The following is a 27,500-nucleotide window of genomic DNA, read 5'->3' on the forward strand; positions in this document are numbered from 1 at the left end:
CATGTATTTATACTATAATATATATCATGTATTTATACTATGATATATATATCATGTATTTATACTATGATATATATATCATGTATTTATACTATAATATATATCATGTATTTATACTATGATATATATCATGTATTTATACTATGATATATATCATGTATTTATACTATAATATATATCATGTATTTATACTACGATATATATCATGTATTTATACTATAATATATATCATGTATTTATACTATGATATATATATCATGTATTTATACTATAATATAGATCATGTATTTATACTATAATATATATCATGTATTTATACTATGATATATATCATGTATTTATACTATAATATAGATCATGATTTATACTATAATATATATCATGTATTTATACTATGATATATATCATGTATTTATACTATAATATATATCATGTATTTATACTATGATATATATCATGTATTTATACTATAATATATATCATGTATTTATACTATAATATATATCATGTATTTACACGTGTGTGTGTCCGTGTGAGTCTCTGTGTGTGTGTGTGTGTGTGTGTGTGTGTGTGTCCGTGTGAGTCTCTCTGTGTGTGTGTGTCCGTGTGAGTCTCTCTGTGTGTGTGTGTGTCTGTGTGAGTCTCTGTGTGTGTGTGTGTGTGTGTGAGTCTCTCTGTGTGAGTCTCTGTGTGTGAGTGTGTCCGTGTGAGTCTCTCTGTGTGTGTGTGTCTGTGTGAGTCTCTGTGTGTGAGTGTGTGTCTCCAGCTGTGTGTTCATGAGTTGTGTATTGATCAGCTCTCTGAAGGAGTCGGTATCGTCTGAATGGAGCTTCACATTATTCTGTTCATAAAGAGCCTGAGAGCAGCAGATCAGCTTTCAGTCGATACACACACACACAGTCTCACTCTCACACACACACACACTCACACACACACATTCTCTCACACACTCTCACACACACACACTCTCACACACACACACAGTCTCACTCTCACTCTCACTCTCACACACTCTCACTCTCACACAGTCTCACTCTCACACAGTCTCACTCTCACTCTCACACAGTCTCACTCTCACTCTCACACACACACTCACACACACACATTCTCTCACACACTCTCACACACACACACACTCTCACACACACACACAGTCTCACTCTCACTCTCACTCTCACACACTCTCACTCTCACACAGTCTCACTCTCACACAGTCTCACTCTCACTCTCACACAGTCTCACTCTCACACACACAGTCTCACTCTCACTCTCACACAGTCTCACTCTCACACACACACTCTCACTCTCACTCTCACACAGTCTCACTCTCACACACTCACACACACACACACTCTCACACAGTCTCACTCTCACACACTCTCACTCTCACACACTCTCACTCTCACACACTCTCACTCTCACACAGTCTCACTCTCACTCTCACACAGTCTCACTCTCACACACACCCGTCTCTCTCCCTCTGCTCTCTCTCTCTTTAAAGGGTCACTTCAGCAGATAAAACCAGTTGAATGTGTCCGTGCAGATATTTGAGGTTCTGCATGAAACTTCAGGAATGAAATGTTTTTACAGGCAGTAAAATAAAACATGTCTGTAAACTCCTGTTCACTCACAGGAGTAAAGAACAGGTGACCTGAATAACCCTGAAACACAATTATTAAAACCCTTTATCTGGTGTGTTTAGATCATAGATTTATATTCATTTACTCCTTAAAATGACCTTAAGTAAAGAAACCGACACTTGATCTCAAATCTGAAGGACAATAATCTATAGGTGTGATTGTATAGATAATCACGGTGGTTTCAATTTTTATAAATAATATGAAAACCAGCTTTTCATTTATCTGTTAAAAGACCTTGATTCAGATTCAAGGTGAAAATCTATGAAGTTTTTACACCTTTAAAACTCTTAAATTATAAAATGATTAATTAAAACCCCTTTAGATTTTTATAGCTCATTAATTAATCTTTTCATTTTGACCCTAAGTGGATTCAAGTGGGATTTTTACACCTTCAAAATGAGAAAAGAAACTTGATCACAATCCATTAATTATCTCCTTAAAGTCCCTAAAAGACTTAACTGTGTAATAAACGGCTCTTTAAGATGAGAGTTAAGGCTTTTTTGGATAAAAGTGTAAAAATGCGCCAGAAGAAAAACCGCGAGTGAAACGTGTCTGAGCTCCGCTGTGTGTTTTCAAACATATTGTTTCTGTCTTATTGAGGTGCAGATCGATGCCCTCGTGCTCTCCCAGCATGCCTTGCTGAGGCAGTAGAATAAGGAGGTGGTGGCGGGGAGGTTATCCCCTGGTTAATGTGACATGTCTGTCTGCGACCTTGCCGCTTGTTAACTGCTCGGATTATTATTGTGATAATGTGGCAATTAAAAAGGAAGCGCTCCATCAGAATGGGGGGGGGGGGGGCTTATGGTCCGAGAGATGGATGTGCACAGATTACACGACACTGGGAAATGCATTAAGGCGGCAATCCATTCTGACCCCCCCCCACACTCCCTCTCCAAAGCTGTGGGTTATTACTGCCCATCCTCATTGATATCTGTTCCCAATCAATACTCCTCTGCTGCAGTAAAAAACCTCGTAAATCAACGAGCGGCGAGCGAGAGCTGTGACGCGCAGCAGGAAAATCAAAAGACGGCTCCTAATGAGACGCCATAAGTCTACAGGAAGTGTCCACTGTCTTTATCGAGACGCCGGCACTGAATGATAATTTCATCACTGTGAGACTCAGGCTGTGAAACATGTGACCGGGCTGAGGCATGTTTGTCTCATGTAACATTCAGGGACAGGTCGACATTCAACCACTGTTACAATCAATCAATCAACAATGAATCAATAATATCTGTTTATTCTTCATGACACTCTCCTGCAGCAAACACTCTTTAAACTGTAATCACTTCAGGACACGGATTGTAATCAGATTACTCAAGATTCAATATTAAAAACTGTTTGAAGACGTCCACGTTGTTTAGTTGTTGACAAATAAACTCATAAGAAAACGGAACCTGACGACCGACTGATTGATTTAAGATTTAAAGAGTCTGACTTCATGAACCAGATCTCACCTGCTGCGTCTGTGTCTCTGTTCCAGATTCTTCCTCAAGTTTTTCCTCAAGTGTAACCAAAACTGTCTGAAGAACGCAGGGAACCCTCGAGACATGAGGAGGTTTCAGGTGAGACACACACACACACACACACACACACACTCACACTCACACTCACACACACTCACACACTCACACACACTCACACACACACACACACACACACACACACACACACACACACACACACTCACTCACTCACACACTCACACACACACACACACACACACACACACACACACAGACACAGACACTCACACACACTCACACACACACACACACTCACACACACTCTCACACTCACACAGACACACACACACACTCACACACACACACACACTCACACACACACACACTCTCACACTCACACACACTCACACACTCACACACACACACTCACACACACACACACACACACACACACACACACTCACACACACACACACTCACACACACACACACACACACACACACACACACACTCACACACACACACACACACACTCACACACACACACACACACACTCACACACACTCACACACACTCACACACACACACACACACTCTCTCATGTAAAGATGTGTATGTGACCCTGGCGTGTTTGTGTACAGGTGGTTGTTTCCACCACGGTCAACGTGGACGGTCACGTGTTAGCCGTGTCAGACAACATGTTCGTCCACAACAACTCCAAACATGGCCGCCGCGCCCGACGCCTGGACCCTTCTGAAGGTAAGACACCGCCCAGAGATCCTACATTTCCCATAATGCATCAGTTGTTCATTGGAGCCACATCAGTCTCTGAAGACATGAGTGGAACGAGCCTTTAAGAACCATGTGGCATTCAGGGACAAAGCTTCATCCGACTCAGTTACATGTTGAATATCTGATTTTGTTTTATTTAGAATAAAATGTTTAACGAGACAGAAGAAAGAAACAGAAACTGTGTGTGACGGACATTCGAGAAAATTGTCCTTTACAGAGTGAAACTGATGCAGCAGCTGCAGCCGTCCTCCGTCCTGCTCCGTGTTCCCTGGACGTCCTTCACCACGCAGAGGTGCCGGCGAACAAACGCTCCGTTATTCCTGCGTCCGTGGTGACCAAATAAAAGGTGTAGCGTTGGTGTATAAACTTCACACGATGAAACTCGACTCTGAGAGCTGGAGCTCCGCAGTAACACTTCCTCTGAAGCTGTAAACTTTAATACCTCGCTGCTCCGTCTCTGCTCCAATAAAAACCCTCCGCTTCACTGCTGCGCTTCCGGGAGCGATGACGTAAGGCCCTCACTTCATTCGGTCTACTTGGAGCGCCAGGAGGGTGGAGCTTAACCACGCCTGTCCCAACTGTTTGAGACAGAATGAGAGTTCTCACATATTTCCGCACTCATCCCCACCCGTCTGGCCCCTGCAGCAGAGTAAAACAAACTAATTTAAATGAAAAGTGTGAACGGATCAGGTTCCAGTTTCTTTCCTCCACCTCACTTACTCTTCAAGTCTTTATGAAATGTTATGAATGCTTTAGAAAATATCACTTCACTCTCACATGAATTGTGTCTGTTGTGTCTCCCAACTTCATCGACTCCACCCGCCTGGCACTTGCAGGAAGTTAAAACAAACAGCAGCCTCTGATTCACCAAACTGTTGAGTTTCCATCCGCTAAAGGTTTTCAGGAGCTTTAAGTGCCTCATTGTTTTGTTCTACATGGAACACCAGACGGGTGGGGCTTACCACACGAGGGCTTTGGACAACACTGACTTTCCCTGTCGGATACATCTGGGACGTTCAGTCGCAGAAAACAAACCCTCAAACGTTTCCTGACTCCAGCTGAGGCTCGTGTTTGTCTCCTCGTGATTTAAAGTTTGATGTTCGCTTGTTTTAACCTACTTTGAACACCAGGTGGGCGGGGCTTATCATATCAGGTCATCCAACTAAACGAAAAGTTTGTTCTTTTGTTCGAACTTCCAGACACTCCTCCTTTATTCCTCTCCACCCGCCTGGGACGTTCAAAAGAGCGAAACAAGCCCTCAAACTATTTGCCAGCAGTTCGATTCAAACTCGTGTCCTGCGTCTCTCTCCTCCTCTCTCTCTCTTCCTCTCTCTCTCTTCCTCTCTCTCTCCTCTCTCTCTCCTCCTCTTTCTCTCTTCTCTCTCTCTTCCTCTCTCTCTCTTCCTCTCTCTCTCCTCTCTCTCTCCTCCTCTCTCTCTCTTCTCTCTCTCCTCCTCTCTCTCTCTCCTCCTCTCTCCTCCCTCTCCTCCTCCTCTCTCTCTCTCTCTCCTCTCTCTCTCTCCTCTCTCTCCTCCTCCTCCTCTCTCTCTCTCCTCCCTGATGACGACCTCTGCAGTTTCCTCCTCTCTCTCCTCTCTCTCTCTCCTCTCTCTCCTCCTCCTCTCTCTCTCTCCTCCCTGATGACGACCTCTGCAGTTTCCTCCTCTCTCTCCTCCTCTCTCCTCTCTCTCCTCCTCTCTCTCTCTCTCTCCTCTCTCCTCCTCCTCCTCTCTCCTCTCTCTCCTCCTCTCTCCTCTCTCTCCTCCCTGATGACGACCTCTGCAGTTTCCTCCTCTTGTTGTAAAGTTTGGAGGCTCTTCCAGGAGCAGCTGATGTAACTGTCTCGCTTGGTTTAACCTACTTGCGGAGGCAGACGGGTGGTGTCTCTGACCCCGGGGGCGGTTGCGACACGATAAGGTTGTTGATGAAAGAAGGAGCAGCGTCAGCTGACCCCACCTGTGTGGCAAACCCCACCTGTGTGGCAAACCCCACCTGTGTGGCAAACCCCACCCGTGTGGCCCGTGCAAAGGGAGGAAACAAACGCCACTTGACACTGATCTGTCAGTCATCCAGATATTCTTGTCTCTCACCTGTGGAGGCTCTTTGACACTTTGGGGAAACTTCCTCACAGCAGCTGTAAAACCTTCCTGCACGGAGGCGTCTGTGCTCAGAGGCTCAGGCAGAAGTGTCCTGCAGGGGCCAAGAGGCCCGTTGTTTACCAGACGGCCCCGTATCTGGGCCCGCGGAGGGAAGCCCGGGGCCTTTCATCTCCTCCAGGCTGGGATGTTTTCAGAGGCGATAAAAAGCCCCAACATCTGCTCCCGCCTTTGTCACAGACCCTGAACCCCCCGTCTCCCAGATAAAACTTTCCACCGCCTGCTCCTCGTCTTTGTGCTCTATTCATGCGATTGGAAAGTCACCATCAGCCCCCTCACACCCCCACACCCTCCGGACTGTTTGTTTACTGCTGTGACAAAAGGAGAAAATTAATAGCGAGATGACAATTGCCGCCTCAGAGCGGGAAAAGCCTCGACCCTGCGGCAGCTGCAGCGTCTTTTCATCAAGAGTCTGAGCGACTTTCACAAACTGAAGCTGGAGAAAAGTTCAACCTTCACTTTAAACATCACGTCCAGACACTGTAGTTCGTTAAACTACGACGGCACCAGATGACCCTGTTTGATTATCCGACTCCACCCACCACAACAAACTCCATCCACTTCTCCAGAAATACTTGAAACTAAGATTTCCAAATGTGTTTAAACAGTGTGGACCTCTCCATGAGCGGCTCACTCGTGGTAGAAGGTCAGAACTTTGCTCATAGATCAGCTCTCACAGTAAACAAAAGGAAACCCGGAGCTCTGACTGGAATCAAATCATCTCTACGATAAAACAAGTCCCGCTCCGGGAAAAGGTTGTAAACCTGCGGAGCCTCGTCTCGTTTCCTCTGAGTCCATCTGCTCGTCTGACTCGACTCTGTCTGACGGTCTAGTCGTCTCGGAGACGCTGTTTATGTGGAGCCCCTCATTGATCTCAGGAAAAACCAATCGTTTAGTGTGTGTGTGAGTGGTGGATGAACATGCTGCCGGTAGATCTGTTCTGTGTGGAGGGAAATCTGACTGATGAATAGCTTAGTGAAAGATGTTCCGTCCCTGTAGAGTCGGTTTTTCAAGACGTCCTGGTCAAAGGTCGAAGTCCTCAGGGAAACACTAGTTTGTCTTGTCTTCATCACAGTTAGACTTGAAACCAGCATTTCTCCTGAAAGTCTTCAAATCGAACATATATCATGTACAAGTCATTGCTCATGGTCCCTTCATGTCGTGTGTTTCCGAAGCAGCCACGCCCTGCATCAAAGCCATCAGTCCGAGCGAGGGCTGGACGACAGGCGGAGCCACCGTCATCCTCATCGGGGACAACTTCTTCGACGGCCTGCAGGTCGTCTTCGGAACCATGTTGGTCTGGAGCGAGGTGAGCGAAAACTTAATAGACTTAAAATACCGGAATGTTTTTCTCACACTTCCTTTAATTTACCTGGAAACACTTTCAACTTCCCTGAAACTCACTTAATCACTAATCAGATGAAATCAATTATCAATAACTGATCAGAGCTTCTGCCTGAGTACAGCTGATGCAGAGTCTGCAGCCTGGAAGCAGCTGCACACACAGTGTTCTCCTTTATCTACACACACATTCATCACCACAGTCTCACACACACACACACACACACACACACACACACACACTGTATCTGTAGCAGTTGTGCATGTCCCTAAAAATATGTAGATTGAGAGCGAGTGGCGCTGCAGGAGGAGCTGCACATACGGTGCAGCATGAAATATTGAAGCAGGTCCAGAAGAGCAGAACACCTGGCGGGGGAAGGGGGGAAGGAGATACCTCCTCACTTTGATCAGCGTCGTCTGCTGGAGAGCAGACGGACTCCAAAGCCCAGAATCCCTCTGAACGCAGGCTGCACGCTGACCCAGATTGACGAAGAGCGTCTGAGTGAAAGTTTCCATAGAAGAGCGAGTTGGTGTAGACGACTGAAGAACAGATCGCACATCTTAGAAACAGATTCAACATCAGCGGACAGTTTAATAAAGTGAATCATGTGTGACACTGACCCTCTGTGAGGTTTCACATCCTTCTCTGACTCCACATTCTCTTTAATGACTCTTGATGTTGAATCAGCTGCTGAGCTGCTCTCAAGTTTCTATTTCTGTTGAAACCACACAAGGAGCTTTTTTTCTCTCAGCAACACAGAACAAATTCTAGGTTTTAGAACAAATCACTGTTTCCTGCTACGTTAAGATTGTTTTACTGCGACCTGATGAACATGTGTTCTGTTATTATATATATTTTATATATATTAACTAAAGCTGGTTCTCCTCATTTATTCATGTCTGTTCTGCTTCGCTCCATTTTCAGTCTGATAGAATGAATCCTCACTGTTCAGCATTTACAGAGATCTTCAGTTTGACATCATCATATATTCATACTTTTGAAATGCTGTTGTTGTTAATGTTTGTAGCTTTCGTACAACAAAGCAAAGCATCAACCAATCCCTGAATTCAACTTAAAGGCAAACGATAGGAAACAAGTAAAGACAGTCTGCAGATCACACAGCAGAAATATTCAAAATGTTACAGTTGGAAAAAGAGTTGAAGCTCCTGAAATGATTTACAAGTGGGTGAGTTCAGTGATCACTTTAAATTCAGCTGTTGAGACATCATGACCCCTGAGCTCAGGCTGACTCTGGGTCAGCAGGATCCAGACGTGTCCTCTTCTTCTCTGTCTCTGTGGAGTGACGAAGAGGATGAGCTCTTCATCTTTCTCTCTGAACAATGAGCTGGTGAAGCTTCTAGTGAAAAAGTGAAATCACACATCTTTGCGTTGTCTGCTCATCACATCTGCGGTCACCTGACTCTGGACTCTGTGTTTCTCTGGTGATGCAGCGAGTTCGACTGTTGTGACTCAGATTTGATCTATTTGGTTTTTGTTTCATGATCCAGCTGATCACCCCTCACGCCATCCGGGTCCAGACTCCCCCTCGTCACATCCCTGGGGTCGTGGAGGTCACGCTCTCCTACAAGTCCAAACAGTTCTGCAAAGGAGCACCAGGACGCTTCGTCTACACCGGTGAGTCTGACACATAACACCGCGATACTCGTTAGTTCACCATTCGTCTGACGGAGAGAGCGGCTGAGTCTGGATTTTTATTCATGATGGTGACTGAAGCTGTGTCTTACTCTGGTTTTCTTTTCTGCTGTTGGAGAAAAGTCTTTGAGGCTTTAATGTCAGGATCGAAAAACCTGAAACTCAAATTTATCATTTTAGGACTGAGAATCAAATTTGTAGATTTGAACAAAATTGCATTGAGAAAAAAACTTGTGGTGGTTCAAACATTTTATCGTCGGAGGTGAAGACTACAGCTGCTTCCTCTTCTTCTTCTTCTTCTTCTTCTTCTTCTATGGTTTAATGTGTCTCTACTTCCTGTGATTGGTCCAAACGTCCAAACTGTCCAACAAAGTGTTTTCACTGTGAACCAACAGAACCAGGTTCAGTTTGATCCAGACCCAGAACTCCTCTTCTGGTCCGAGGAACCGTTCACACCTGATGTCTTAGACCCTGATTCTTCCCTTTAAATTTCCCCTTAAGCAGCATTTAAGTTACAAAGGTCCTCGCCACTTGTTTCTGCAGCTCAGCGTCTGCAGCTCAGCGTCTGCAGCTCCTGTGCATCACTTTAACTGTGTCTGTGGACACATCTGGGTTTGGTTCATTCAGTGAGACTGAAGAAGAGCTTCCAGAAAGTTAAAGATCTTTGACCAGGTGGAGTTCTTCACTGTGAAGTGAACATCTCCAGACTCTCTGTCAGTCGTCCACGCTCTGTGCGATGGCTCCTTATCTGTGTCTGAAATCAGTGCGTCTACTGTCCCCGATTATTCCGTCAGAATATCCAGATGTCATTCAAAGTGGCAGAAAGGTCAGGTTGAAGGCTGTTTAGTGAGATAAGTAAATGTCATTGCGTTGGGCCGTGAAAGAGGCGAGCGTGTTCAGGCTTTCTGTTAAACACCAGTTCATCACCGCTTCCTTCCTCTCGCTCCCGTCTTTGTCAGAGACGCCACCTCCTCCGGCGGCGGGACGGTGCTCACAATGGACGGTCCGGCTGCCGCCTCCTTTTGCAATGCTAATCTGTGATTCCATTTACAGATAGGACTGACAAGAGCTGCGAGCTTTGCCTTTATGTGGAGGTGTGTTGTGAATAGAGCCGGTGGTTATCTGCATTAGAGACACAGTGTTTTCATCCACGTCACGTCAGCTTCATATCAAAGCTGAGAAGTTTTATTCCATCACGTAATAAAAGAAACAGAAATGTAAAGCGTCATAAACAGAAGCTTCAAAAAGATCCTGCAGGGCCTGAACCATACAGAGGAAGCAAATGTTTCTTATCAATGTTTCCTGATTTTCTAAGAAATAAACCTTAATTCATCCTGATACTTTCATTATTCATGTTTCTGTGGTGTAATGATATAAAACAATCCTCACAAAACTCTCATACCAATAAAAACAAATTCAGTCAAACACAAAATGAAATTGAAGAAACATTAAAAGAGAAGATGAATAAATATGATTCTAAATTAAAAGAGTTGTGAGTTTAAAATGAAAATGCAGTTCAAATATCAAATGTACATTGGAGGAATACAAATTCACTACAGAGACACAGCTGGCTCGATTATAAAATATAAGAAAATAATCATTTTACTTTTAACACTAACATCATTTTATTTTAAATCTTTTCTTTCAGTTTCAGAGACTTTTAAACTGCATGTTGTCGGCAAAGTGTCATAACACCCAACGTGTCAGACAGACACATTTATATTCTACGTGAAGACGTTGCTGAGTCTGTGTCTTGGTTTCTGAAACCTGGATTATCCTGGTTTTTAAAGAGAAGATGCTGGTAAATGACGACAGAATAATAAACGTTCAGGACACAGAAACCTGGACCCTGATAAATATTAATGAATGAGATTAAAAACTGGATATTAATGTTCATGCAAATCAAACATTAATATAACATCTGGTTGAGTTCAGACTGAAAACAAACAGTCGAAAATAAAAACGTGCCGTCTGCTCCTTTAAATCCCAGAATCCTTCAGGAGACACATTCCACAAATCCAGTGAAAACATCTGACTTGAGTTTGATTGAAAGTGAAACGAAAAAGCGCGTGTCCCTGAAGGCATCGTGAGGCTGAACCCCGACAGGTGGCTGCAGCGTAACTTCCTTCAGTTCCTCCTTCTTCTCCTCCTCCTGCCAGAGAGGCGGCCATATTGTGCACACACATGCCGCCGGTTGGTCTGATTTACATCCATATTTCAGGAGCGAGGATGCGTCAGAGTGCGTTTCAGAGCGTTGAGCCAGCAGCGTGTTCATGAATGTGAAATGAGCCGAGCTTTAAACACCAAACAGGCGAGGAAGAGGAGAAGAGAAAGCACTGATGTCGTTTCCTTCAGGAATTCACACAAACGTCGGGGAGGTGGTCGTCGTGACGTCAACCTCCAGCTCATGTCGGTGCTTCTTCAGGAAGTTGTGTTGGTGCCCGAAAGCCTCCGGAGGTTCTAGGTTCCACTCGTCTGTAGAGGTTCCAACAGGTTCCAAACCCCCTGAGGAAGTTGTGTGGCCTTTCAGGGTGTGTTCAGAAAACCCCAGGGGGCGCTGCAGAGGTTCTTTAGAGGTTCTTTAGAGGTTTTAGAAAGGGTGTTGAGTTTTATGAGGCTCTAGGAAGTTTCTAATGATCCTTGGTTCTGAGGAGTCAGTGACCTGAACCGAGGATTTTAACATTCGAGGTGGACGTCACAGAAAACGTTGTTCAACAGCTTCCATCAGAAATTATAACGTTGATTAAACTCTGAAGTATTTCAGTTTGAATCAGGTCCTTCAGTCAGAGAGCAGGATTTGTGGAAGTAGTTTCCCTGCAGCTGAGGGCGAAGTGACGAGCCGTCAGATCCCAGTGTTTTCCCAGGATTCCCCTCTCTCTTCCTCCCTGCAGCTTAAAGCAGCTTCACCATTTGATCCGAGGCTTCGCTCTGAAAAAGTGGCCGAAGGCAAGAAGCTCTGAGCAGAATGATAAGAAGCCTGAGAGTGAAACTGTAGTTTCCCCGTTTCATCGTTCATCAACACTCTTCACTGAGTCCGGTGGTTTCACTCAGACTCCTCATCATCAGTTTTGTAGTTTTTGGTCTGTGTGTTTGTCTGTTTGTAGTTTTGTAGTTTTTGGTCTGTGTGTTTGTAGTTTTGTAGTTTTTGGTCTGTCTGTTTGTCTGTTTGTAGTTTTGTAGTTTTCGTTCGTAGTCGTTTCTCGTCGGCGGACCTGCTGTCGTTGTAGTCGTGCGCTGTGACTGGTGGACGCTGTCGGCCTCAGAGCTTGTGATGCACAGATCAATGCAGCCTGTGGGGGGAGGATAGGGGAGGAAGGGGGAGGAAGGGGGTCGATGGATGCTGAGTTATTGCGGCGCTCAGCCACTGATTTTTAGAGAGCTGTGTTTTCCCAGGAAAGTCAATACCTCCAGGCTCCTCTCATTAATTTCAACCCCATCCATCCCCCAGTACCTCCCCCGTCCTCCCGCAGCTGCACCTGGGGAGAGGAGGAGCGAGGGATACTGACGAGGAAGAGGAGGGAGAGAGGAGCTGATGAAGTCAGATTCACAGAGAGGAGAAAAGGGGAGGAAGAGGAGGAATATAGGATGAATATGTTGAAGGAGAGGAGGACAGAAGAGGAGAAGAAGAATATTGATCACGTTGGCTCCAGATTATCGACTGATGATGATGATGTGAGGATGTTTGTTCCTTCATGACAGTGACACCTAGTGGCCGGAGGCTTCATGTCTTCAGGTGGTTTGTCTGTCTCCTTGTGAACACGATATCTGAAGAACTTCTTGAAGAAGTGTCTTCAAATTTGCAACAAACTTTCACTCGGACTTACAAATGAACTGATGACATTTTGTTGGTCAAAGGTCAAAGTTCAAGATCATGATGACCTCATGTTCTTGTAAACACAATATATCAGGATTTTCTCTACATCCGGAACAAACACTGACTCAACGAGGATCTGATTAGAGTCCGATGGTCAAAGGTCACTGTGAAGAACGACTCCTCACATTGGGTCCAAATGTTCACATAGACTTAGATGAGCTGAGGTTGAAGGTCAAAGGTCACAGTGACCTCACAGAGCAGGTTTTTGGCCTTTTGAACGTGTGAGACCAGTTGAACTGATTAGAGGTCAAAGGTCACAGTGACCCCATTTTATCATGAATGGAATGTGACAGAAACATCTGAACGAGTAATTCAGTGTTTTTATTGGTGTGTGTGTGTGTGTGGGGGGGGGGGGGGGGGGGGTCTGACACGACGGTCATCAGGAGAGTTCAGAATATAAAACAGTCAAACTGGACCAGACTGGATCAGAGCTCAGTTTCCAGCAGCAGCTCCTATCAGCACCTCTGGAAATACATGAAGCACTTTGTACGTTTTGTTCTTCATCCCCAAAACACACACACACACTCACACACACACACACACACACACACACACACTCACACACACACACTCACACACACACACACACTCACACACACACACACACACACACTCACACACACACACACTCTCACACACACACACACTCACACACACACACACTCACACACACACACACACACACACACTCACACACACACACACACACTCTCACACACACACACTCACACACACATGGAAAGCATTAGCAGATTGTTCCATCAGGGTTTGCTAAAGGTCTTGTGAACGAGTAACTGAGAGACAAAAGTAAAACCTTGAATTTGAGCCTCTGTAGAGAAAGAAGAAGAAGTGGAGTTTCACTCTCTCTCTGTCTCTCTCTGTCCCTCTGTCTCTGTCTCTCTCTCTGTCTGTCTCTGTCTCTCTCTCTGTCTGTCTCTCTCTCTGTCTGTCTCTCTCTGTCTCTGTCTGTCTCTGTCTCTCTCTCTGTCTGTCTCTCTCTGTCTGTCTCTGTCTCTCTCTCTGTCTGTCTCTGTCTTAAACTCCACTGACTTATTTACTCCTGAGTTTTTCTCGTTGAATGTCTGACACTCTGTGGAGGCTGTGAACTCTCATTGTTCTTCTCTGGCTCCAGAAACAAAGTTTAAATGTGTCGGACGTTTTCATCCAGAGAATTTCTTCTTCATCTTATCTTCTTCATACTTGTTATGAACTGGACCTACATTGAAAACAAGGTGTGAAACAATCCTGCTCTCTCGTGTTAAACAGACACAAACCTGTTAAATGTGTTCATTGGTTTCGTGAGTTAAACTTTGATTTCAAACATCTTCACGTTGATGCTGTGGTGTTGAAAGCTCACATCTGTCTGACGCAGTAATTAACTGGGACAGATGTTTCAAAGACGCTTTTTAAAGACGTTACCTGTGATTGAAAACCTCAGTCTCACTTCACAACAGGCAGAGGGGTGAGGAGGGGTGAGGGGGGGTGAGGAGAGAAATTCAGAGCAAGACACTTGATCAATCAATGGAGTCACTAACACCCCCCCACCACCACCAGCAAACTCCCACCCCCCCACTTCGCTCGCCTCTGCTGCAATCGATGCTCATAGAAATTTCATGAACTTTAAACTGTGATTGACAGGCAGCTCCGGCCCTGTGGGGGGGGGGGGGGGGGGGGGGGGTCAGATGGGGAACAAAAACACAGGTTATATAAATTATGAATATGTTGATAAAGATTCAGTTTTCAAACAATATTCAATACAACACAACACAATACAATACAACACAATTCAATACAACACAACACAACTCAACACAACACAGCACAATTCAATACAACACAACTCAACACAACACAACACAACACAATTCAATACAACACAATACAATACAACACAATACAATACAATACAACACAATACAATACAACACAATACAACACAACACAATACAACACAATACAACACAACACAACACAACACAATTCAATACAACACAATACAATACAACACAATACAACACAACACAATACAACACAATACAATACAACACAATACAATACAATACAACACAATACAATACAACACAATTCAATACAACACAATACAACACAACACAACACAGCACAATTCAATACAACACAACTCAACACAACACAACACAACACAATTCAATACAACACAATACAATACAACACAATACAATACAATACAACACAATACAATACAACACAATACAACACAACACAATACAACACAATACAACACAACACAACACAACACAATTCAATACAACACAATACAATACAACACAATACAACACAACACAATACAACACAATACAACACAACACAATACAACACAACACAATAGCAGCTGTATCAGTTAATATACATTAACCAAAGAGGATTTTTAAATATGTGCTTGTTCACTCAGTGTGTGATACCAGGTACAAATATGTATAGAAATAAATGTATATATATAAAAAGTGAGAATTGTATGACCTACACTGCAGCCAGCCACCAGGGGGCGATCACCATGTTTGTCGTTATCTGAGCTTTTGTTCCTTTTTCGTCAGATTTAGTTTTTTCCTCTTTTCCGACGTTTCTTCTTTTTGACCTATTGAAACGCTGAGTTCAACTCTGAGCTGTCTGGAGGCGTGTCTTGTTCACATGTCGTTAGTGAAACAACACGAGCGTCTCCGTCTCGTCATCTTTGATCTGGGCTCCGGTCTCGTCTTTTAATAGAAAGACAGAAGTGTGTTCTCTGTCGGGGGATTTCCTCCGCTCTGCAGAGACGGAACACACTTCATATATCAAAGCGCACGGCGGCGCCGCTCCACTTAGGGAGTGGGCACTTGTGGAACTAATGTCAGGTAATTAGCTGTTTCTGTGGGGGCATTTTCGGCCGCCACTCCAGAAAATAATAACTTCTCAGGTGGGGGGCCTATTTCTTTAAGGCACTCTCCTTGTTCTGCTCGGCTCTAATCACGCTGAGGTAATTATTCACTGATTAACACCGTGGATCTGGGCGGATGTTCGCTGGTTGTTGCGTCTCTCGGAGGAGGAAGCAGAAGGGAAGTGGGTGTTCCTCAGGGCGCCAGGAGGCGAGGAACTCATCTGGGTTAAAACAGAGTGGGGGAGACATGTCCCTCCCCAGATGAATGAAGAGGAGGGAGGATGAGAGCAGTGTGGGGGGGGGTTATTGTTTGTTCCCTTGAATCACTCAATTTACCTTCGTCTGTTTCTGCAGGGAACAAACGTCTCAACGCAGAAACCGAGTTTTATTAAATTACTCGTTAAATCATCAGTCAAGTGACAGTAAATAAATATGGATCATGTGACAGCTCCTAAAACTGAAGCCAACTCAACTCGATCGCCCCCTGGTGTCTGGCTGCAGTACAGCTCATTAACCTCCTCCATGTTAGCAGATGGGACATGGCCCATCTAAAGAATCATAGTAGAAGTTAAATAAATGTTTAAGGATGTCTCTGTCGTCTCAGCTCGTTCTTCTCTCACTGATGTTCGTTCTACTGTTTCTGATCCGTTTGGATTTTATACATTTTCTGATGATGTAAGACGTCATGATTGACAGCTGAGACTGACTCAGGATTGGTCGAAAGTGTGTATGGGCGGGACCACGATCTCCAGGAAAACCACTGCACAGACTCGAGGAGATGTTTTAGCTTCATTTTCTACAGGTGATGTTTAGATGTGTCGTCCATCTTTATTTACAGTCACGGATCGTCCACAAACAGTTCATGGTTCAAACACAGCGACGCTCTCCTTTGTCAAAACGTCGTGTTTTCAGCTTCTCCTGTTTGTCTTTATGGAAAATGTTAAATTCTCCTTTGGCTGCAAACTGACACAGATAGCTCCACCACACAGAGACGTCTATAGAACATATAGAAACTCCAGTTTTGTTATTTAGTGTGAACAGATCATATCAAATCAGATTTCTGATCCTGGATCTGTGCTCCTATTGTTTGAGTTGTGTGTCGTGGACTCTTTTCTGAGGTGTTTTTCCTATTTCACGTCTTCATCAGGAAGTGTGCTCAGAGCTGAGGCCGCAGACAGAGCAGGGGAATCAGAGAGGAGCCAGAGGCAGCGCCTGCTGCTGTTGCTGTGCTTGTTGTGTGTGTGGATCTCTGAGCGATGACTGACGGGTGAATTGACAGTCAGAGGATAAAACAGCAGATCAATAAGCCGGTGAAAGGATTCGTCCAGGGCGTCATGGCTGCTTGTCAACAGCCTCGGCTCCCGCTGACGCCAGTTGGCCACTTGACAAGCAGCAAAACAAATCAGCCTGTCCACTTAAGGCCCAGCGTGTTGTGCATGTGTCAGAATTCCCCCCCGAAGGAAGTGAGGAATCATCAGCGGCCGTCCACAGGCAGCAAGGCCAAACGCCGCCATGACCTGCATCAATCATACAGTCGAGGGAGATGGGAAATTGCGGCGCATGTTGCAGCGGGATGGAGAAGCGTCTTGAACGTGTCGGGGGAGTCGCCACTCAGCGGCGTGTTTCATATGGAATATGGAGTCTATTTGAAATGATAAGTGTAATACAGAAGGAAACCACGCAGAGCTGCAGCAGATCAAGTCTATCTGCGGCAGGCGGAGCCGCTCATCGGGGACATGCCTGCGCCTTCAACAAGGCCATCAACCAGCAAACAGAAGGTAAAGGTGAGCCAGGATCCCCGAAGTGCACATTTCATCTCCGGCTGGTAAATATGTACAAACCAGCGGCATAGAAAAACAGGTTCCCACTCAGAGGGCGACAAGAGGCCGACGGCACCGAGAGGCAGCCAATGAGAAATAGCCAAAGATAAATAAATGTAAACAGTCGTGAGGACGGGGACGTAAACAGAAGCTTAGTGGATGGATACACGCTCCTCTGAAGCACGAAGGCCTGTTGCATTGTGGGAGCTACTGTGAGTGGAGTAATGAGCCTGTAGAGATGTGGCAGTAATTCACCCTCCTCCCTCCACTGCTCCCAGTCTGATACCAGTTATCACTCACTGAGAGGACAACCTGAACCAGGAGACAGGGCAGGGGAGACAGAGAGGGGAGACAGAGAGGAGAGACGGGACAGGGGAGACAGAGAGGAGAGACAGAGAGGAGAGACAGAGAGGAGAGACAGAGAGGAGAGACAGAGAGGAGAGACAGAGAGGGGAGACGGGACAGGGGAGATAGAGAGGAGAGACAGAGAGGAGAGACAGAGAGGGGAGACAGAGAGGGGAGATAGAGAGGAGAGACAGAGAGGAGAGACAGAGAGGAGAGACAGAGAGGAGAGACAGAGAGGGGAGACGGGACAGGGGAGACAGAGAGGAGAGACAGAGAGGAGAGACAGAGAGGAGAGACAGAGAGGGGAGATAGAGAGGAGAGACAGAGAGGAGAGACAGAGAGGAGAGACAGAGAGGAGAGATAGAGAGGAGAGATAGAGAGGAGAGACGGGACAGGGGAGACAGAGAGGGGAGACAGAGAGGAGAGACAGAGAGGAGAGACAGAGAGGAGAGACGGGACAGGGGAGACAGAGAGGAGAGACAGAGAGGGGAGATAGAGAGGAGAGACAGAGAGGAGAGACAGAGAGGAGAGACAGAGAGGAGAGACAGAGAGGGGAGACGGGACAGGGGAGATAGAGAGGAGAGACAGAGAGGAGAGACAGAGAGGAGAGACAGAGAGGAGAGACAGAGAGGAGAGACAGAGAGGAGAGACAGAGAGGGGAGACGGGACAGGGGAGATAGAGAGGAGAGACAGAGAGGAGAGACAGAGAGGAGAGACAGAGAGGGGAGACGGGACAGGGGAGATAGAGAGGAGAAACAGAGAGGAGAGACAGAGAGGAGAGACGGGACAGGGGAGACAGAGAGGAGAGACAGAGAGGAATTGGTTCTGGATCTCATGGTTCTGGATCTCTTGGTTCTGGATCTCTTGGTTCTAGATCTCTTGGTTCTGGATCTCATGGTTCTAGATCTCTTGGTTCTAGATCTCATGGTTCTAGATCTCTTGGTTCTGGATCTCTTGGTTCTAGATCTCTTGGTTCTGGATCTCCTGGTTCGTGATCTCGGGCAGGTTCTGGTTCTTGTAGATCTAGGTTCTAGATCTCTTGGTTCTGGATCTCTTGGTTCTGGATCTCTTGGTTCTGGATCTCCTGGTTCTGGATCTCCTGGTTCGTGATCTCGGGCAGGTTCTGGTTCTTGTAGATCTAGGTTCTAGATCTCTTGGTTCTGGATCTCTTGGTTCTGGATCTCCTGGTTCTGGATCTCTTGGTTCTGGATCTCCTGGTTCCTGATCTCGGGCAGGTTCTGGTTCTTGTGAGATGTTTGTGTGTTTTTCAATAATAATTCAATCATGATCACAATAAACAAACTTGAGATTGAAAGTTTTCATTTAATAAATTTTGTTTTAAGGTGAAAAACCATTTCCGTTTCTAAAAGCAGGAAGAGGAAGTGGAGGACGAGTGAGAGTCAGAAAAGATGAAACAGGAAATGATCTTGAAGTCAGCACTGAAACATTCTTTACTCTTATTACTTTATATTTTCATTTTATTTCTCTTGGTTTTATCATTTACAGAAACATGTTATTTTATGGACGGGACACTTTCGTTTAAACGTTTTATTGATCGATCTGGATTTGGTCGTGAATGAATCTGCAGTTTTCTCTGGCGGCAGGAAGTGAACATCCACTGCTCGGAGCTCCGAGTCTCCTCTGATGCTGCAAATCTGTCGTCAAGAAATGAGTTTAACGTCTAACTGCCCCGCCCCCCCCCCAGTCACTTAGTCGCCTAATAACAGAGCGCTCCAATCAGCAGGACGCCGACCAACCGTTTGATCACTTTCACAGCGAGGAGAGGGAGAGAGGACCCAACCAGAGAGAGAGATAAATACTTGATTAAATATATAAAGGAACTCCCTCCTCCTCCCCCTCGCCTCCTCCTCTCACCTCTGAATTATCTTCCTCTCCTCCTCTTCAGATTTATAAAAACCATCAGACAGCAGGAGAGAACGTCGGCCGCGGCCTCTTCACAGAGGAAAAAAAGAAAGAGAGAAAAATCAATACAAATTACGATGGAGAAAGTGGCACTGATGCCTGGAATTGCAGCATATGTTTACACTAAATCAGGCAATCTGTCTTCATATGGGCGGTGTAATGCATGGGGGGGGTCAGGGTTCGCGCTGCCAGCCGCTGCTCTCCAATTACTCGGGCTCTTTGCAGCGAGGCAGCCGGTATCGATTGGCTGGGAGGAGCGCGGGCCCCGCAGGCAGCCAATGGGCTGCTGGGGTCAGAGTGCAGCGAGATTTTAATAAGAGGAAGTAATGGGCTTAATTTCTGGGGGGGGGGGGGGGGGGGGGGGGGGGGGGGGGACCATGAGGTTCATTAAAAGCCTCCGTCTTTCGTTTCGTTCTCCTCCTGCGGCGATGGCGAGTGGACGAGGAGGTCGCTGACCCTCCGGGGAATTCTTGACTCTGACTTTACGCAGAGGGTTGCTGGTTCAAATCCCTGTGGTTTCTGATGCAGCCACGATGACGACAACCACCGAACTGAAATGAGCTGTTTGACTTCGTCCACTCGGTCTGAGGACCCTATGTACTGTGGAGTACTGTAGTACTGTGGTGTACTGTAGTACTGTGGTATACTGTAGTACTGTGGAGTACTGTAGTACTGTGGAGTACTGTAGTACTGTGGTATACTGTAGTACTGTGGTATACTGTAGTACTGTGGAGCACTGTAGTACTGTGGAGTACTGTAGTACTGTGGTATACTGTAGTACTGTGGTGTACTGTAGTACTGTAGTACTGTGGTGTACTGTAGTACTGTGGTGTACTGTAGTACTGTGGAGTACTGTAGTACTGTGGTGTACTGTAGTACTGTGGAGCACTGTAGTACTGTGGAGTACTGTAGTACTGTGGTGTACTGTAGTACTGTGGAGTACTGTAGTACTGTAGTACTGTGGTGTACTGTAGTACTGTGGTGTACTGTAGTACTGTGGAGTACTGTAGTACTGTGGTGTACTGTAGTACTGTAGTACTGTGGTGTACTGTAGTACTGTGGTGTACTGTAGTACTGTAGTACTGTGGTGTACTGTAGTACTGTGGTGTACTGTAGTACTGTAGTACTGTGGTGTACTGTAGTACTGTCGAGTACTGTAGTACTGTAGTACTGTGGTGTACTGTAGTACTGTCGAGTACTGTAGTACTGTAGTACTGTGGTGTACTGTGCCTGAAGCTGCTGATGCTGCTAGTAATACCATCATGATGTTACCATGGAAACCAAATGAAGCGCTTCATTCATATCCTCCATTCAAACAGAGACAAGAACTCTCCATCTCTCTCTCATCCCTCTCTCCATCTCTCTCTCATCCCTCTCTCTCATCCCTCTCTCCATCTCTCTCTCATCCCTCTCTCTCATCCCTCTCTCTCATCCCTCTCTCTCATCCCTCTCTCCATCTCTCTCTCATCCCTCTCTCTCATCCCTCTCTCCATCTCTCTCTCATCCCTCTCTCTCATCCCTCTCTCCATCTCTCTCTCATCCCTCTCTCTCATCCCTCTCTCTCATCCCTCTCTCTCATCCCTCTCTCCATCTCTCTCTCATCCCTCTCTCTCATCCCTCTCTCCATCTCTCTCTCATCCCTCTCTCTCATCCCTCTCTCTCATCCCTCTCTCCATCTCTCTCTCATCCCTCTCTCTCATCCCTCTCTCCATCTCTCTCTCATCCCTCTCTCTCATCCCTCTCTCCATCTCTCTCTCATCCCTCTCTCTCATCCCTCTCTCCATCTCTCTCTCATCCCTCTCTCTCATCTCTCTCTCATCCCTCTCTCTCATCCCTCTCTCTCATCCCTCTCTCTCATCCCTCTCTCTCATCCCTCTCTCCATCTCTCTCTCATCCCTCTCTCTCATCCCTCTCTCTCATCCCTCTCTCTCATCCCTCTCTCATCCCTCTCTCTCCATCTCTCTCTCATCCCTCTCTCTCATCCCTCTCTCCATCTCTCTCTCATCCCTCTCTCTCATCCCTCTCTCCATCTCTCTCTCATCCCTCTCTCTCATCCCTCTCTCTCATCCCTCTCTCTCATCCCTCTCTCATCCCTCTCTCTCCATCTCTCTCTCATCCCTCTCTCCCTCTCTCTCCCTCCCTCTCTCCCGGTGTAAATGGGTTTTTATTCAATCACAGCAGTTCCCATAATGCCTTTCACTTGTGTTAGAAGTTGGGATGTATGTCCGCAGCGTCGGGAGAGAATCCAGTTTGGGATTTGCTGCTGATTGCTGCTCACGTCGTCCTCGACACATTATCTCCATTCACCCTCGGCTGCTCTGCATCCCCACAAAAAGTCTCTTTGGGATCCGACAATGAAATCTCTCTGTGGCGGGCGGAGGTAATAGATTCGGGCCATGCTGCTCTCTGCTTCTCTGAGGGAGGAGGGAAAGGCAAGAAATCCAACATGGCAGCCCCGCGGTGAGGGCCACGTCTCTCAGCGCTCTGTCACCCTTCAGATATCATCCCCACCCCGGTGTCAGCCTGAAAGCCCTTTTTCTCCCCCGCCTTCCGCCGCTCCAAAACCAGCTCCGACAAATTTGATTTAGCAGCTCGCGGTCGCCCATTCCCGGGGAAAGAAAACAAATATTGTTATAATGGTAATAACATCTATTCGGAGCCGGGCGACAAACAGCGGCAGGGCCCTTTGAAGGAGACCCCTCCGCACTGCCGTATAGCTGCCTTATTCTTATTCATGAAAGCCGCGCTTATGCATATTAGCACAAACTAGCTATTCTACTTACCGGCATTTGGTGTGTCAATCATCCTTACAGAATACAAGAGCCAACGGTGACAAAAGCGGAGTGGAAAAGATCGGCTGACAAATTGTCCCCAAAGTCAAATTTGACAGGCTTTTATGATTAATGGGCTTGATTATGGAGAAGTGTCTCCCTGAACTCATTTCCGGGTGTTTCTCCTGCTCCACTCGCTGCGTACAGAGGGGGGGGGGGGTTGTTTGTGGAGGTGAATGAGTGGAGGAGAAAGAAAAGAAAAAGCTGGATGGAGGGAGGTTGGATTGAATTAGTGGTGAAGAGGCAGAGCGAGGAGGACAGGTGGAGTGTGAGGTCTCACACTTAATAAACAGCAGGGAGATAAGAGAGAGAGCGGGAGAGCTCCGCTAAGACTGCTCTCTCTCTCTCTCTCTTAGTGTTGACTGTTAATAAGAACCAACAGAAGCTGAGAATCACTGAGAGAAACCAGCATCACGTCGACGAGTCGAAAACACAAATCAACAAATCTTCAGCTCGTGTCTGCTCAAAACTCCAAATCTGTCAAATCCTTCTAATGTACTGCACCTTTACTCATATATATTTATATTTACACTGTATTTATACTTGTGTGTTTTAATCCTGCAGCACCTTCAACACGTCCACACATTCATGTTCAGTAAATAAACGCTGATGTTAGAAAAATAGGAAATTACAGACGAGAAAAACGTAAATATTGATCATCAATGAAAAAATCAAACTGAGCGACTTGAAAACAGGAAGTGATGCGGAACAACCCTCTTTAGTTTAGTGTGTGTGTGTGTGTGTCTGTGTGTGTGTGTGTGTGTGTGTTGTCTCTGGTTTGTCTCTGTCGTCCTAACCACCCCTCTCTCTCTCTCTCTCTCTCTCTCGCCCCTCAGCGCTGAACGAGCCGACCATTGACTACGGCTTCCAGAGGTTACAGAAGGTCATCCCTCGCCACCCCGGCGACCCGGAGAGGTTACCGAAGGTCAGTAGAGATGAGTCATTACCTCATCGCTGCGTGAAGGTCAAGAGGTCAGGGGTCAGATTAAAGGCTGTGAAGTTTGTGTTATCTGGCAGGTATGACCCAGAATGCACCTGTCAGCGCGAGCAGTTCTAGTGTTTAATCAGGTTTTACAGCCACATTAAAGGCTGGTTTAAAGATTAAGTGGCTGTTTGTCCCTCTGTGGCCGCCATAGACCACCTGCACCGCACCACTTTAAGCTTCTCCTGTAGCTTAATGCAGCGCAGGACCAACGCTGAGTCGCCTGATTGGATTTGTTGGTTCAGCTCGGTGCGCTCTTGGCACCGCCGGCGCTTCTTGCTGCCAGCGGGGCAGATTGTTCCCGATCCGTCAAACGGGGAACAGCTGTTTATGGGAGCAAATCCTGCTGTTGCTGCTCTCGCTGCGTTTTGTTTCCCCTCCGCTGGCGAGGAGGACGGTTTGGACGACGGCGAGGGAAGCTATGATGGTGGGACCTGATCAATGATGAGTCAGGAGGAAGCGGGCGGCGCAGGTTTGAATCTCAGACTCGGGAAAAGTTTATTTTCTCATCGTGAGTCACTGATAAAAACTGTCGATCATGTATCGGTGTAATGAATCATAACTGATTATTAATATATGAATCTCTGAAAGTGGACAGAAGATATGAAACAGGAAGTTGTCAGTGTTTGAAGATCGTCTGCGTCTCTTCAGCTGTAGAAAGTGAGAGGAGGCGAGTTTCAGTGTGAACAGTAAAAGTGTGATGAGACTTTCACCAAACAGCAGCTTCTTTTAAATTCCACTTCAAATCTGATTTTCAAACCAGTTCACACGTTTTTTTGTCTTTCTTTCTTTCTTCGTCTGAACAAGTTTTACTGTGAACAAAATCAAACATTCATTCTGAAAACATATTCAGAACATATTCAGGTTTTCACTCGGACCCTTTTGATTAATTTCCTCTTGTGTGTTCAACCATTTATCAGAAACATCCACTCTTTGTCTGTATTTGAAGATTGAATGAGTTTACAGTTTCATCTGCAGCAGCTTTAACATCAGTTTGTTTTTAATCTGCAGTGAAACAAAAAGAAAAGAGGCAGAAACACATTTAGAAAATCCATTAAACTCAAACAGCAGCTTTTTAAAATCAGTCAGTGAAGAAAAGTATGTTTGATTTGAAGTTAATGGTTTTAAAGAAACACAGGAATGCTCCTTTAAGATGAGTGTAGAATAACATCAGTAGTGAAATCTGCCTGTAGACACACACACACACACACACCATGCAGCCGTCAGGTGCTCTGGTTAGTATGAAGAGATTATTTTGGCGGCTGCCGACTGCGAAGCTAACTGAGGCAGATTCCTTGAGGCAGCGAGCGGCGGCGGCAGCGCCGAGCGTCAGATGGGCCCTGACACTCGAAAGCAGCTGCCAAATTGAAACCATTTATCAAAATCTGACATCGGAGATCCAGTCACCAAAAAAGCAGTTTATTTGTAAATTGATACTAATAGTGAGCATACATTGTCTGGCCTGTTTGATGGTCTGATCTGCAGCCGGAGTGGAGCGTCTCCCTCTGCCGCTTAGATATTTATTTATTCAAAGGAAAACTCAATAAGATTTTTTCTCTTTGGACAAGAGAGGAATAAGAGCGAGCTGCGGGCTGGCAGCCGGCGGGCTGACAGGGCGCTGTGACGACGGCGAGGACCATGTGACCGAGCAGTGACGGGTTAACTCAGCCTGTCACTTCCTTTTTGTTTTCACCTGCAGAGGACAGGGGGGTGGAGAGAGACGTCAGGATCTTGTTGTTGGACGGGCCAAGCGACACGCAGCTGATTGATTCTTCGTCCAGCGTCAGGTTGTGAGAGAGAGAGAGAGAGAGAGAGAGAGAGAGAGAGTGTGAGCGCTCAACGAAACAGAAACATGTGGAAACATAAACATCAGGAGAACGAACTGCAGACTGAATTTATGTGAAAGGAAGGAAACTGGAAGAGATGCATCCAAGGCATGTGTAGCCTAGCTTAGCACAAAGACTGGAAGCTGGGGGAAACTGTTAGCCTAGCTGAGCACAAAGAGGATACAAAGCATTTTGGTGTCTTAAGATGCTGTTACAATATTTAGAAATGTCTCCGAACGTGTAAACAAACAGCAGAAGAGCTGGCGATGAATCGAGCAGCAGGAAATCCAACTTCTCTCGGTTACGTCTCGTTCCAGGTGCTCTGAACCGTGAGCCGGGTGTTAAATATGTTTGGCGGGTTGCATGTGCGTCTTTAGCTCTGATCATTGACCCCCATCCGGACTCAGGGGGCGTCCGAGCGTTCGGGGATTATTAATTCCAGCCCACTTCATGAATGAGGAGATTTCCTGCTCTCATTGAGAATAATGAGCAATATTCAATTCATGAGCTGAATTTCAATCCGTTTCCCCTGAATGGAATTAACCCCACGCCGTGTCCCACATCATTAGAATACCTCTCTGCCTGATAGTCGCTAATCTGGAGATCCGGCGGCGCGATGCTGCTCCTCCTCCTCCTCCTCCTCCTCGTACCGGTCCATCCATATTTTATAGAGACCAGCGGGGCGGCGGCTGTATCTGTAGCTCTGCTCGAGGTGATTTATCATTGTTAAGGCCGCTGTCTGATGGCTTCTCCTCCAGGGTCACGCTGATCCCTGTTTGCCCCACACCTCCTCAACCACGGAGCCGGCCCCCCGTAATTAAGCCCCTAGAAACCAATGGAAGAAAATAAGGGAAAAGAAGAGAGAAAAGGAATATGTCAAGAGACGCAAGGAGGGCAAGGGCACGAAGGCCACGAGGATGCAGCCTCCGAGGGGAGGAGGTGTTTCCTGAGACGCTGGGAAAATAGCTTGATATAAAAACTCTGATTATTTCTGAAATCATCTGTTTGAGTGGAGAATATTTCAGTTTGAATCAGGCGTCAGTGACAGAAACTGCTTCTGTTCATCTCACTTTCTACTTCTCCTGAAACTGTGGGAGGCTCAAATGAAAAACTCTTTGCATTGTGGGAAATGTAGGAGTTTGACCAATGCTAACCTGACGCAAGAGTTGGACTCATTAAGTTACAGACTTTAACGTGGGGGAGATGAAATTCACTCTGAAATCTAAAATAGATTCTGATGTTCTCCTGTTTAAATGAGTGTGTGTGTGTGTGTGTGTGTGTGTGTGTGTGTGTGTGTGTGTGTGTGTGTGTGTGTGTGTCTGTGAGTGTGTGTGTGAGAGAACCTCAGACACTCTTCTAGCTTTCATCTCGTGTCGTTTATCTTTTGTAGTCGTTTCCTGGTTTTAAACTCTGATCCAATACAACAGACTTTTCTTATCCAGAGGTTGAAGAAGCACTTGAATCCTTCACTTCATTAAAATCTGTTCAAGTCCACAGTCAGAGGGAGACACTGACTCAGACAGTTGTCTCAGGAACACGTGAGGAACACGTGAGGAACACGTGAGGAACATGTCAGGAACACGTGAGGAACATGTCAGGAATTTGAATTTTCCTACGGGGATTGATAAAGTAATTCTGATTCTGATTTTGAGTACGTGAGGAACATGTGAGGAACATGTCAGGAACATGTCAGGAACACGTCAGGAACATGTCAGGAACATGTCAGGAACATGTCAGGAACACGTCAGGAACGTGAGGAACACATGAGGAACATGTCAGGAACATGTCAGGAACACGTGAAGAACATGTCAGGAACACATGAGGAACATGCCAGGAACACATGAGGAACATGTCAGGAGCACAAACTCAGAACATTGTTTTTTTTAATTTGACGTAAAGAAGAAAAAAGTTAATGACAGGTTGAGGTTTAGCTCGTGAACGTGTTCCTCACATGT

General features: G+C 46.0%; 1 protein-coding gene across 7 annotated transcripts in view; it reads left to right on the forward strand.

Annotated features, from left to right (window-relative positions):
• LOC109643982 (transcription factor COE3-like) overlaps positions 1-27,500 on the forward strand; it is a 117,893-nt gene that overhangs the window by 80,277 nt on the left and 10,116 nt on the right. For 5 of the 7 annotated variants that reach the window (XM_069531468.1, XM_069531466.1, XM_069531463.1 and 2 more), the window contains 5 exons: positions 3,124-3,205; positions 3,750-3,867; positions 7,232-7,365; positions 8,907-9,033; positions 23,574-23,662. In XM_069531468.1, the coding sequence (XP_069387569.1) occupies positions 3,124-3,205; positions 3,750-3,867; positions 7,232-7,365; positions 8,907-9,033; positions 23,574-23,662 (550 nt within the window). The remainder of the gene's footprint in view (positions 1-3,123; positions 3,206-3,749; positions 3,868-7,231; positions 7,366-8,906; positions 9,034-23,573; positions 23,663-27,500) is intronic. The other 2 variants (XM_069531464.1, XM_069531469.1) reach the window with 1 other exon arrangement.

The sequence above is a fragment of the Paralichthys olivaceus genome, chromosome 9, assembly GCF_024713975.1.
Source record: "Paralichthys olivaceus isolate ysfri-2021 chromosome 9, ASM2471397v2, whole genome shotgun sequence".
Classification (NCBI taxonomy): domain Eukaryota; kingdom Metazoa; phylum Chordata; class Actinopteri; order Pleuronectiformes; family Paralichthyidae; genus Paralichthys; species Paralichthys olivaceus.